The sequence below is a fragment of the Enhydra lutris genome, unplaced genomic scaffold (assembly GCF_002288905.1).
Source record: "Enhydra lutris kenyoni isolate GAN:26980312 unplaced genomic scaffold, ASM228890v2 scaffoldscaffold1, whole genome shotgun sequence".
Taxonomy (NCBI): domain Eukaryota; kingdom Metazoa; phylum Chordata; class Mammalia; order Carnivora; family Mustelidae; genus Enhydra; species Enhydra lutris.
In genome coordinates this window covers 21,468,536-21,481,881 of record NW_019154085.1, presented here as the reverse complement: position 1 = coordinate 21,481,881, position 13,346 = coordinate 21,468,536, and the positions used below count along the sequence as shown (strand labels likewise).

The window sequence follows — 13,346 nt, the reverse complement described above, 5'->3', positions numbered from 1 at the left end:
GTATTACATTCAATACTCCAAAGTTTTCTTCTAGACAAAGCAGGACTCTGGGCCTTCCATAACAAACGAATGAAAACAGAGAAGGCAAGGGGACCAGGGATGCACTTTCATATTCACATTTTCACCTTTACCATCTGTGCCAGAAATATTTACAGAAAATGCAAGAAGAAAAACTCATGTCTTGACAGTATACTGAAATTCTATAAATCGTACATAAGATTCCAAGCAAATAATGATTCTGCTTATTTTTTAGCCCCAAGTGCCAAAGACTTCAGTGGAGAGAGGTATTCCTGGTCACTGCAAAAGACAAGGACTTGGGAAGCTTGGTTTGCCTCAACAAATGCTTATTGGATGCCTACCACATGCAAAGGCGAATGCTGCAAAATCCAAATTATATCTTTTTCCCCACCATTAAGAAAAGAAAAGCATCTGAAGAACGTGAGTTGAGGTTCTGAGAAGAACACTACACAGGAAGTACATGGGTTCTTTGCTTACCAAGAACCCACAATTTGATTCCACACGGAGTGGGTGGGCTACCTCCATCATTTCCATCTGAGGACAAGAGGCTACCATGGAAATCCTTAAAACAGGTCATCCAACTCAAATGATCATTTCATGTAAACATTTAATTCAATTACCTTTATTTATAAAAAGCCAATCTGTATATATATACTTGAAACTACATATACATTCTTCTAAATTTTATATAATAATGATGTGGGTATATGTGTGGTGTAACTATGAAGGAAATGGGTAGAAATCTTATCATACTAACCTATACATTCACACAAATAAGGACTCAAGTTTGTGCTATAGTACTCCTTCTCTATTTGCTCTTAATAGGTAAAATCATATTTTTCTATTCATGATGACCAATAATATAATTCTTTTATATTAAAAGTTCTGTCACCTATAATGAATGATTCTGTAATCTGAACTGTATCTCAAGCATACATAAAACTATAGTATATTAAGTAACAGAATGTATCAAATTCTAAACTAAAATCCTATTCTTTATTATTTTATTACAAATTTCTAGAAGTAAACTGTAAAAGGTATAATTTTAAATCAAAAACATGAAAATTGGGCTCCTGGGTGGCTCAGTGGGTTAAAGCCTCTGCCTTCAGCTCGGTCATGGTTTCAGGGTCCTGGGATCGAGCCCCACATCAGGCTCTCTGCTCAGCAGGGAGCCTGCTTCCTCCTCTCTCTCTGACTGCCTCTCTGTCTACTTGTGATCTGTCTGTCAAATAAATAAATAAAATCTTTAAAAAAAAAAAACATGAAAATTCCAGTGAACACATCAAGAACAGACCAAACAATTAGATGCTAAAATAATGGGTAATTAAAATATTACCAGTAGTCTTTCATAGACATTCAAATGGTTAACATCATTCATTTAAAAAATTATCATATGATAGAGAAAAAATAAAAAATACACAAACCAGAAAGGAATCCACATATACTGACCTCAACTCGAGATGCAACCAGAGCTGGTTTTGGTAGAACGGATGTAATTGTGGTACCTTTCCCTTTCTTTATCAGTGAGAAAAAAGAATCAAACAGGTACTGGAAAAAAAAAAAATAGATCCAACTAGTTAAAAGCTGCAAAACTCATAAGGTTGCTAGATAAAATATACATGCCCAGTTAAATCTGAACCTCAAATAAATAACAAATAATTTTTTAGGATAAGTATTCATATACAATATTTGTTTCTTGCTTTTCTGCCAAAATTGGCAAAACTAAATATTTACTACTATAAGAATTAGATCAAATAAACATTTCTAATTGTTCACTTCAAATCCTATCAAAAGCAAGTTTTTAGCAGACAATGAACATTTCAGATCATGCCTTCTGAGAATGTCATGCTTTCATCCCCTTAATTATGAGTTATTTTCTTCTAAATGGATCCTTCTAAATAAAACTCTAGTTATACAAAAGAAATTTAAGCTATATTACTTATACATCCTAAAGTTAGAAATAACTAGATTTTGAAAATTTCTATCAGCTCAAAAAATACCTCCAAAGCTTATTCTTAAACTATACTAATGAATTTACTACTATTGTGTCACTAGACATGACAAATTTCAATGAAGATACTCATTTACAACTATCTGGCAGGACAAAAAAAAAAAAAAGAATTAAGCGCTACTTAATATGGCATGTCTTAATTTCAATGTTCCTAATACAAAGTACTACTATGGGCAAAATATTTAAATTTTAAATTTGAAAAAAAAATAGTATTCAGCATGTATTAGGCCAAAAAAATCCATGTAATTAAGTTTCTTTATGCATTTCATCATGGGCAGGTAATGTTATACTGATTTGAGGTATTAAGAATCACGTCCTAAAAATATTAAAAAATGAACAGAACATATATATCTGAAAAGGCAATTCAGGAATGAGAAATAGAGTTTACAGAGGGAAAATTCTGTTTCTCCTCATTTCACCTGGGTGTCTGTAGAGTATGTGCTGACAGAGAGGAGCTGTCAGCATTACTACTAGAGGCGTTAAGGTGTGGGAGAGGAAGTCACACCAGACTTTCCAGACTTTTCTGTGTCACCACAAGCTCTTGTTTGAAAAGGTGACATTGAGCACTGAACCAAAAGCTCACACACACAAAATAAAAATATTTAAATTAAAAACAAAACTCCTCTAAGCATTCTTTCTGGTTCTTTTCTTAAGCCATCTTACTCATATATATGTGTGTGCATGCCCTCTCCCCTCCTGAGTACCCCTGCCCTTCTTCCTCCTCCTGCTGCTGTTTATTCACTCTTCCTGGCTACACAACCAGTTGCCATAGGGATTTTTGTGAAGTCACAGATGGGGGATTAAAATTTCATTTCAGTTATGAGAACAAGAGAGCAAGAGGGAATTCATTTGCATAGTACAACAATTGTAAATTTCAGAACTAAATATATTAGAATGATAACGATTTAAATAAAAACAGCATTGCGTCAGGTTTCTTCAGGGCTTTCCCACTTTAAATTTTAAAAAAGACAGAAATTTCCTCCATGATATTCATGGGGAAATTTTAATGCAATATACATGTGTTATCAAGGCACTCTTCTTGAAAAATATTCTGTACCTAAATCATCTGAGGTGATGATGTTTGTTTCTCAAGTTTTCACATAAATACATTTCTGATTTAAAAAAAAATTAAGTGTACAATGGGCCTCAGGTCCTAACATACCTCAGTGTCTGTGGGACCCGGGCTGACCTCTGGGTGGAACTGTACACCGAAGAAGGGTTTACTCTCATGCATAATTCCCTGAGAGAACAAGAAATAGGAGAAATTCCTTCTGTAACAATGACTATCAACCAGGGCTACGTATTATTCAGCAGACAATAAAGTTCAAAATAAAAAAAATGAGTTAAATGCTCAAGGACATTCCAACAGCTAACAGTCATAATAAAAATAAGCCAACAAAGACTCAACCAAATGTGGTTCCTTCAATAAAAACAACTGATTTGGTCTATAGCCTTTGGGTGCTCCCCTCCCAGGGTCTGTTCAGAATAAACTCAAATCTTCTTCTTATCTCCAACTCCTAGATTACTTCTCTGAGGGTCTTCTCAAAGGCTACTTCAGAGCCAAGTAAGTCTCAGAGACCCACACAGACAGGCCCAAACAGATCTCCACCCGCTGTCCATTAGCAATGAATGTGGAAGACAGTCACTGATTAACCACTCAAAGAGGGTATCTCAATGAGCCAACTGATGAGAGAATAAGACAGAAGTGACTTTTTAAAAAGCAGAGGGCGATGGGAAATAACCTATAAAAAGAGTTCTTACACATACACTCTCTCTCTCTCTCTCTCTCTCTCTCTCTCTCTCTCTCTCGCGCACACACACACACACACACACACACACACACACAGTGTCTGAAAAAAAGAGTATGAAAAGCCCTGCTTTACTCATTGCCAACTGAACAGGTTTATTGAGAGCCCTTACCTCGTTGGTTTGGTCGTTGACATTCACAAAAAGTGGTTTCCAGCCAGCAGGAAGGGTGTTGTCCAGGGCATAGCCATGATTCTGAGCAGTAATGAAAGCCTGTCTGTTTGTGATATTCAAAACAGGCTGATTCTGCCCTCTGGAGAAAAAAAGGAGAAAAAGAATAGGGAAAAGGAAAAGTGAAGACTATAAACACCTTCATTGTAAAATAGTGGATGAGAAAATCCTATTAAAATGTGAAAGTTTCAATTGCTTAGTGGAAATTACTTTGTGAGAAAAGTCACAGATTGTTAATCCCAATAATTTTAGCAACAAAAATCAATTCAGGAAGCTTTGCTGTGTGTTAAATACCAGGTCTATTAAACTTCTACGATCAGTACAAAGGAAGAACTGAGCTCATAACAAAAAGTTAAGAGTGGCTCATGAGCTTAACAGAGACACAAGTAACAAGCAATTTATGTTAAGGAAGATAAGCAATTTTAAAGCCAGAGGAGAGTTTTTGGGAAATGATAAAGAGATGACAACTCTGTCCTGAATAATTTTGAATTACACTTTACGAAGAGGGTGGGCTATGGGGGAAAGCGCCATGTTGAATAAACCGGCATCATGCAGGGTAAGGAAGTAAAATGGAGAGGATCTGAAGACTTCCTGGTTCTTGAGTCTTACAACGTTATCAGTGCTCTGATACCTAGCTTGGAAGGCAGAGAAGTTTCCTTTGGAATATCATATGATGGAGCATAATAACCTCAATTTATGCCAAGGGAAGGAAAATAACTTTAAACTACAGCAACATTATTGTTAGAGAAGGCTGCCTTTCAAAAATGCAATAAAAGTGGTATCGGGTAGTCAGACAACTCTAAACCATGTAATAGTACGGTTATCTGTTTTTTTCTGAAGAAAATGGCACATAAGTTCTCTAAGGCTTTTGCAGTTAGTTATTAACGGTGTTTCAGAACCAGTTTGACCTGTAAACAGACACGTAGCTGTCTTACCTGTTGGGCATGGACATCTTGTAGGTTTTGGCACCAGCAGCCAGTCCTGTTATTAAATTTCCTGTACTGATTCCAAACAATGGCTCCTTGCGGTCACTCTCCAAAATCTAAATCAGGGAGAATTTTTATTAGCCAGGAGTACTGTTCCAAAAAAAAAAAAAAAAAAAAAAAAAAAAAAAAGATGCTGCCTCTGATGGAATAAAAATGAAACATCCCTTTTATTCTTAATTTAAAAAGTAAAGAGAATAGTAATTGGATTAAAAGCTAGACTATAAATAAGAATATGACTGACAAATGTGTACCATTAGAATTTTTAAAAATGTACTTAATATTCAAACTAAACAAAACTTGATATTTCTTCAGAAACTCAAGGGTGTTATAGGCCCCCAGGTCATGATGAGAAACATGAATTGTCATTTTACAATCGTATAGAAAGACACATTTGGAGATTGGACTCGAGCTCTCTTCACTTGAGGACACAATCCCAGTTACTCTGACTGAAGAAAGGTTCTTTTTCCTCTGGGACCCTCTCCTCACTGGTTCCTCCCATATAATATCTGCTGACACTGCCTCAGAGGTCACAGATAGGAGCTAAAGAATATCTGAACACCTAAAAGAGATTCCAGCCTTCCCAGCTGCACAGACTCCCTCCACCTCACACAGATATATACTACTCCCAGGTTTACTGCACCTTTTTGACATTCTGGATTAGTGGTTGTGCAAGAGCAGGGTTCCCCGGTCCTCCAGCAATTAAAAGCCCATCATACTCCATCTTGGTGAAATCATGATTCCAGGGAACTAAATGCACTTCAGCTCCTCGCTGGAAAACAAGGACAAAAATGATCAAGTCAATAACATTTTTCTTGGTCAAAGTGTAATTTTGCCTAGACTTTCTCTTGACTAAACACTCCCTAAAGGGGAGGGGAAAATGGCACATAATTCAAATAAATAATGTTGAGTGAAAAATTTTTTGGTGGCTCCCTGTATTTCGTGTGATGTGTAGGAAGTCAGTGGTCAATAGAAAGTGGAGGAAAAAACATCATTGAAGTTTTGATCCGGAAAAAATAGATAACACATTTTCCCATATTTCAGGAGGCTTCAGAGCCTAAAGAATTCCTGACTAGGCACTGAGGAATATTGGTCATTTTCACTACCTGTGGTAGAGAGAGTGGAAAAACAAAAAATCCATTTTCTGCAAAATTTAACTTGGTCCACCTCTTACATTTTTCAATTTTGGTTGTTTTTTGTTTTTTTTTAATCTGACCAAATTTTCATCAGTTTTCTCACACTATCCGTAGTATCTATACTCTGATAGAATAATTATAACTTTTATATATAGAAGTGGACAGGAAAATATCTTTGATGGTTTCCCTAGAAGCATCTCCTGGAACAAGGATTTGAGGGAAAGAAGCCTATTTGGAAAGGTTTCTAAGAAGAAACACTAGAAAGTGACACTGTGAGGCACCCCAATAAAGTATGCATTACCAAGTACTATGGACAACTGGAGTTTCAGCCCACTAGGGAACTCTGAGAGCTAGTGTAGACTACTCACCCTCAAGATAGCTCATTGACAGGGCAAAGGAGATGGGGTATTTACACACTGGCCTTCTCTAGTCATTGGGTGGGACTGCTCCAAGGATCATTAATTCTATGTTATTTCCTGCCTACCAGCAGGCTCCAACCATCAAAAGAGAGCCCTCAAGCAATGAAGTGCAGACATTGGATGGACAAAATGCCTTATAATGGTAAAATGAGAAGAAGATACAGAGAGGCCATCGACAGCATCTGCTACTGAAGAGTCAAATTCAAATTTGTGTTAATAAATTGACAAGAATTTGAAATCATGATTTGGAATGTGAAAGTTTGTACTATATTAGGGCATGATCCCTGCAAACATTTGGCACATAATGAATGTAGTCCAATGGAGGAGTTCTCCAACTGACTTCAAATTTTTGGTCATTTCTAAACCCGAAGAAAGTAAACATGGCATGTCTCAGAATGTCAGTCAATACATGGTAAGAACCATCATCATTCTTCTCTGTATTTGTGGCCCCTAAAGATTTTTTTAAAACATAGTCTACATCACTAATTTTAACAGGGATACAAGTGTTATTTTATAGATCAAAGACAACAAGAAGAGAGCAGATCCCCTGACGTTCCAAGGGGAATGCACAAGTTTTCTCTGAAACAGAGGAAGGAAATCAGTTTAACACTAAAGATCAGTATTACAAATCCTCACCCTTGAGATGGAACACATCACTTACCTTTACTAGTAGGCGAATTACATTGTTTTTAATCCCACAGTCGACGGCTACCACTTTCGTGGGGTTTCCTTTGCCATACACTTTGACATCCTGCAATTTTGACAAGCAGAGAGTGAGAGGGAAGTACAAGCCATGAGCAACACGCCAATATTGTAAACACACCTGGGGACACTTTGCACTTATATTGGTAACAGACTGATTGCTAACTACTAGGGAATGACCGGCAGTTAACAATCAATTTATAAGGCACAGAGAGTGCCACAAACTGTATCGTTTTTATGAGGGAAAGTGTACTTTGCTATTTTATATAAAATGTTGATTATAGTAATAACAATGATCCCTAAGAAATTGGTCACTTCCATAATTGACAATAATCTCTCCCATGTTTTGCCTCATTAACAACCAGTGGCAATGGAATTTTCAAGTGTTACTGCGTGATTCAGTACTAGACAGATGTGGTAATAGATACATCATGCTTTAAATACCATTTGTTCCTCAACTTGCAATAAAGTTTGGATGGGGCAGAGCTGTTGTGCATTAGGCTTCTGTAGTGGGGCTAATGGGTAAAATCAGTATGAGAGTCAGAGGATTGCTAAACTAGGGTAGACCACTGCTCTCTTTAGGTTACCATGCGATCATTTGCATTTAAATGGTAGACTTCATAAAAGGATCCCTGAGCATATCATAATCATTACCTACAGCTAAAGCACTGCTCGGAGTCAGATCCATTTTCACAGGCATTTACCCAAGAAGCAGTTCCCCCAAAGTCATAAAAGGAGAAATAATAGAAACGGAGAGAAAGCCTAGAGGGCTGGGTGCCCACACTGATTACAGCTTCAAGAATTACCTAGTATATTCTGAATTTAGGATGATTTCAATGTTTCCAAAAGATTTTAGATGAAAGTTGCAACCTGGATATTTGAAAGAGCATTTTACTTTAACTGAAACATCAGCTCTCCACTCTCCACAAATTCTAAAGAATGGGAAATCATAATCCTTAGACCGTACTTGAAAAATATATATATAAAGTTTGTCACTTTTTTTTCCCTGCTAACTATTCTAGAGAAAAAGTACCCAATTCTTTCCATGATCTGGGGAAATTATTTCTGAGCTGATCCATAAATGCTACAGATAATCTCTCTCATCGGGTAATTTGAAAAAGTGTGGATTTATTTTTAACCTTAGGCTTCTCCTACAACATAAAGCAATATTACCATCTAGTTGTAGCTACATCAAATTGCAATTACAAGAAATGAATTAAGCTATCAACCATATCCAAACAAAACTCACAGAATAAATATAATCTGATACGAATATGCATTTTATCACAGCTACAATGAAATTATTCAATTCTGCTAGCATTAAGAAATGGGGTCAGTTTTCACCATTGCAATCTCTCTCTTGATCTGACATAGATAAAAATACAGACAGGCTCCTTTTTGCTGGTCTGTACACAAATACATTATATACTCTCCATACAGAATGACAGCAGTTTTAAGGAAGACCTCACAGACACGTGAATATGTGAATTTGCATTATAACTCTTGAAGAGAAGAAATGTATTATGCACTGGTTTTAACCTTTTACCACAGAATTCTTTTTAAGGTGACTTTCTCTAGGTCAGTGTTCCTCACATGTAGAAAATGCTGCACTAGATCCTCAAGGTAGTTCTCAATACTAAAAGGAAAAATAGCTCTTTTTCATGCTGTGTCTCAAATGAAATCACTTCACAAGGGAACGTATAGAAACAACTATAGGAAAAATAGTATGGACAAATTTTACAATTAAAAACCAGGGAATATTGCATATGGCATGATCAAATTCCAAATATATAAGCAATTACATATCTAATTTAAAATTCGCTGTCTTTAACAACTCCTATTTCTCAGGCTTCAACATCTGAATGCATGTTTGCGTCTAGCATCAGCATCAAGGTCAGTACTGATCGGCAAGGACCCATGGTTCTGGTCCCTGTTTCCATGTGACTAGGCATAGGAATGGGAATACCAGATAATATCAACATGTGTTTTCTCTGAAACTAACATGCTATTAGCCAAGCGATTTTCAGTCTTTTAATAACATTTTCTTAAGGAAAGGCCCTGGTGCCCAGAAGTTCTCACTGCTGGAATTCTTCATGAAATGTTATTCTCCATGGTCATTCTGATTGATGCTGGATTGCCGCAGGTAAAATTTACTAACTTTAAATGCACTGATTTGCAATATATATTTTAGCAGCTATGAGATTTTTTTTCCCTCAAGTCTGGTGCTTCAGGATGAAGACTTCAGCCTACGTGAAGATTTTGATATTATAAGAAATAAAACTACAAAATGTGAAGGGATATCTCTCACCTTGGTTGAAACCTCAGCGATCAAATTCTGCTTATTTGGATCCACGAAATCCACAGGCTGACCTTCAAATTCAATCTTCCCAAGCATGGTACCCTATCAAAGAAAAAATTAGACAGTTAAAAGGGAGTACCAGGCAAGGTGTTGACAGGATCCATTCACAGGGTCTTAAACGGCTGCTCCAAGATCTAAATGTCTTTATAACTACTTAAAACCATCAGCAGAAGTTCCTCATCTTCTCAAACTGGAAAGATGAAGTAATTTGTACAGTACATTCTGAGAAACACTGTGGGATGTACAATTCATTTTTTTTTTATTTTAAAGGTCTGAGACTGGCCCTTGGAGTAAGCAAATTCTAAAGGCATCAGAATTCAGGTCTCCAAGTTTCAGGCTGCTGCAAATTAGAGCATTTAGAGTACCTATTCCCTTAGTGCACATGACCTAAAGAGAGTTCAGTGGAGACGTGGACAAAACAATCTTTTGAGAAGAAAATAAGAAATCTAAAAACAGCAGAAAATTGAAAAGAAGTGTTAATTATATTATGATAAATTCATTTACAAAATGATATAAAGGGCTATGTAAATCACAACCTTTGAAAAGTAGCATTGAAAATGTTCACTGTTTTGGGTTGTTCATGTCCTGGTGTCCCTAAGGCCCTGAACTTTAGAGAACATTCAGACCTCTGTGAAGTTTTCACAGATTAGCCTTGCTAGCCTGAACATGGCAAATGTTTTCTTATTATTAGCTATGTCTTGAGATTTACTTATTTGTTAGTAAGTCTAGCTTTATCTATTTACAAAATAGCATATTACAAATCAAGACTTTATTGGAGGAGGGGAGTCAAGATAATTCATTGATTTGCCTCTCTCCAAGGAAATCACTGCATTGGAGGAAAGGGAAGAAGCCTTTGTTTCCTTCTGAAATATATTCCTTAAGGAAAGAAGTAGTCAAGTGAGAATGAGTGAGGGTAGAAAGCGCCAGCAGGTCATTCTCATTAACATCTATTCTTGGGAAAATTGCGGAGGAGGAAGTAAAATGAGAAGTAGAGTGGAAGGACTGTGTCAACTCTCATTGTCTTCCTTTTGGTCACGGGTGTGTGGCCATGCCTCACTTTCAAAAAGCCGTTTTCAGAAAGCCGTTCTTTCTGCTTAGAGAGATCCTATGTCAATATACATTCTAACAAGGAAACAACATATTTTCTTGAAGAGTCTATTTCACTTTGAAATTGTATCATTTCTTTTTTTCCTTTTTGTTTCTTTAAAGATTTTATTTATTTGAGAAACAGAGTGAGAGACCATGGTGGGGGATGCAGAGGGAGGGGGAGAAGCAGATGTCCTGCTGAGCAGGGACCCCCCCCTTCCACCCCCACCCCACACAGGGCCCAAGGTCATGACCTGAGCCGAAGGCACACGCTTAACCTACCGACTGAGCTACCCAGGTACCCCATCCTTTTTTAGGTAATATGATTCAATGAAAAACTTTAATGGCATTTGGGGAATTTAGTTAAAATTAGTGAGGTAAAATTTCTTTCTGCTCTGGGATATGAAGGTTTTATGTAAGAAAAAAGAAAAATTAGTACCCTCCCCTTCAACCAAAAGAAGCAAGCAGATGGTAATGAGATAGGCTCAAAAGGAGGGGTCAGACTGTTCAGCAATCAGATATGCAAGCAAAAGATAAACTTATCTTTTATCACCTTGGTCATTGGTACAGTCTCAAGAAAGACTATACAATTGAGGTAGCGTATTCAGGGCTCATCAGACACACCCGTGAAATATAACTCATTAATTTCACAGATAACCCCTCCAAGATGACTAAACAAATAACAGCACTAATGCTGCACACTTCCTGGTTTGCCTCTTTCAGCAGGTCAGTATTGAATTGAGGCAAAGTTGTTATGCACCTGATTACCTTCTCCACTGGGCTCACTAGCCCTGTCATGTGGGCTGACTTAGGCCTCGACTCTCTGGCATAGTGAACACACAGTGGGCATCGATAATCTGCTGTCCATCCAGCAACAAACATCCCACTCAAATATTCAGTTTTGAAAATTACATCAGAGATAGTAAAACAAGATGACAGAGGCTCAAATGACAGAAATTGGTCAGATTTGTTCTTTCACATATTGTTGGATTCCTCAAGCACTGAGAAAAAATAGAATATATATTTTTTTAATTTATAGAGCACATAGTAGATAAACCATATATATGTATACAGAGAGAGAGAAGGAAAGAGAGAGAGAGAGAAACATAGAGCTGGCTAAAGATGATGATCATACCTTATCCCGAATTATTTTGGTCAGCATTCTTGTATCCACTCCATAAATTGCAGGGACCTATAAGAAAAAGAATTTGTAGTGACAGTGAAATTGGAGGAAATTAGATCCAGCATATTGTTTTCAAGTTATAAACTCAGCATCATCTATCTTCTTCTTTTTTTTTTTTTTCATCATCTATCTTCTTGAGCAGTAAATAATTTCCCTCCTCCTTCTTTTCTCTGACCCAGGGTGACTGTGTTGTCAGAACACGGTAAATTGCTGTTCCACTTGGGAACAGGACTCTTAATACCCAGGTCCTTCCTCAGAATAAAAAATGAGAAATCCTGAACATCAATCTTTTGCTACAGTATTGTTTCTTTTTACACAGGATAGTAAATAGGCAATGTTACATATTTATATATATTACATGCATTTATATATATAAATAATGGAATTTGTGAATTTCATAAGCAATGATATGTAAATACTATGAAAATCCACATTTGGAGCCATATGCTCTGGCTACCTACTAGACACTCAACACATTTTTCTAAGGATGCTTATTTTTTTTTTAAGACGTTATTTATTTATTTATTTGACAGACAGAGATCACAAGTAGGCAGAGAGGAAGGCAGAGAGAGAGAGGGAGAAGCAGGCTCCCCACCGAGCAGAGAGCCTGATGCGGGGCTCCATCCCAGGACGCTGGGATCATGACCCGAGCCAAAGGCAGAGACTTTAACCCACTGAGCCACCCAGGCGCCCCTCTGAGGATGCTTATTAAGTAGTCAGATTTGAGCAAGGAGTTTTTATTCACCTATACACAGAAGGAGGTGAACTGGTTACTATATTAGACCTTTTTTTTTTTTTTTTAAGATTTTATGTATTTACTTGAGAGAGAGATTAAGAGAATGGTGGGCAAGAGAGGCAGAGGGAGAAGCAGACCTTCTGCGGGGCAGGGAGTCTGACATGGGATCGATTCCAGAACCCCCAGGGTTATGACCTGAACCCAAGGCAGATGCTTAACCAACTGAGCCACCCAGATGTTCCTATCTTAGACCCTCTTCTAGTCTATATGTCTGTGATCACGAAAGATGATTCAAAGCACATTTTAAAAACAAACTAACAAGTCATGGATGAAGTTTATACTCAAACCATGAGTTCTGACACAGAGCAGCTATAATATCAGTTGCCTAGCGACACAAAGGAAACATTAAAAGGAAGGTGTCCTAAATGACCATTACAAAAATTAGCTGTCTAGGTAATGGAGGTAAATTTGGATAATGGTTGAGAATGAAATAGTAATGATTCAGGTGGTGAAACAGATGCCTTGTTCTCCCCTTTAAAATTTAGGAAAAAAATGAAACCCAGGAAGTCAAAATCAAGATTCCTTGATTTTCAGAAAGAAGCAACATATAGCCTCAGTAGGTTGACGCTCATTGGTGTGGCAGAGCTTTCTTAGAATAATATTGTCAGTTAGAGGCTCCAAAGAAACAGAAAACAGCTACGGCAACACTGGAGATGAAGCCAAATATAGCAGGTCC

At 37.1% G+C, this 13,346-nt stretch overlaps 1 protein-coding gene across 1 annotated transcript in view; it reads right to left on the bottom strand.

The window, feature by feature from the left end:
• Positions 1–13,346, bottom strand: part of LOC111156350 (carbamoyl-phosphate synthase 1) — a 124,159-nt gene that overhangs the window by 82,241 nt on the left and 28,572 nt on the right. The window contains exons 5-12 of the mRNA XM_022517180.1: positions 11,827–11,883; positions 9,555–9,647; positions 7,206–7,295; positions 5,633–5,761; positions 4,942–5,048; positions 3,950–4,088; positions 3,192–3,269; positions 1,468–1,566 (exon numbers count right to left, since the gene is read on the bottom strand). Of these exons, the coding sequence (XP_022372888.1) occupies positions 1,468–1,566; positions 3,192–3,269; positions 3,950–4,088; positions 4,942–5,048; positions 5,633–5,761; positions 7,206–7,295; positions 9,555–9,647; positions 11,827–11,883 (792 nt within the window). The remainder of the gene's footprint in view (positions 1–1,467; positions 1,567–3,191; positions 3,270–3,949; positions 4,089–4,941; positions 5,049–5,632; positions 5,762–7,205; positions 7,296–9,554; positions 9,648–11,826; positions 11,884–13,346) is intronic.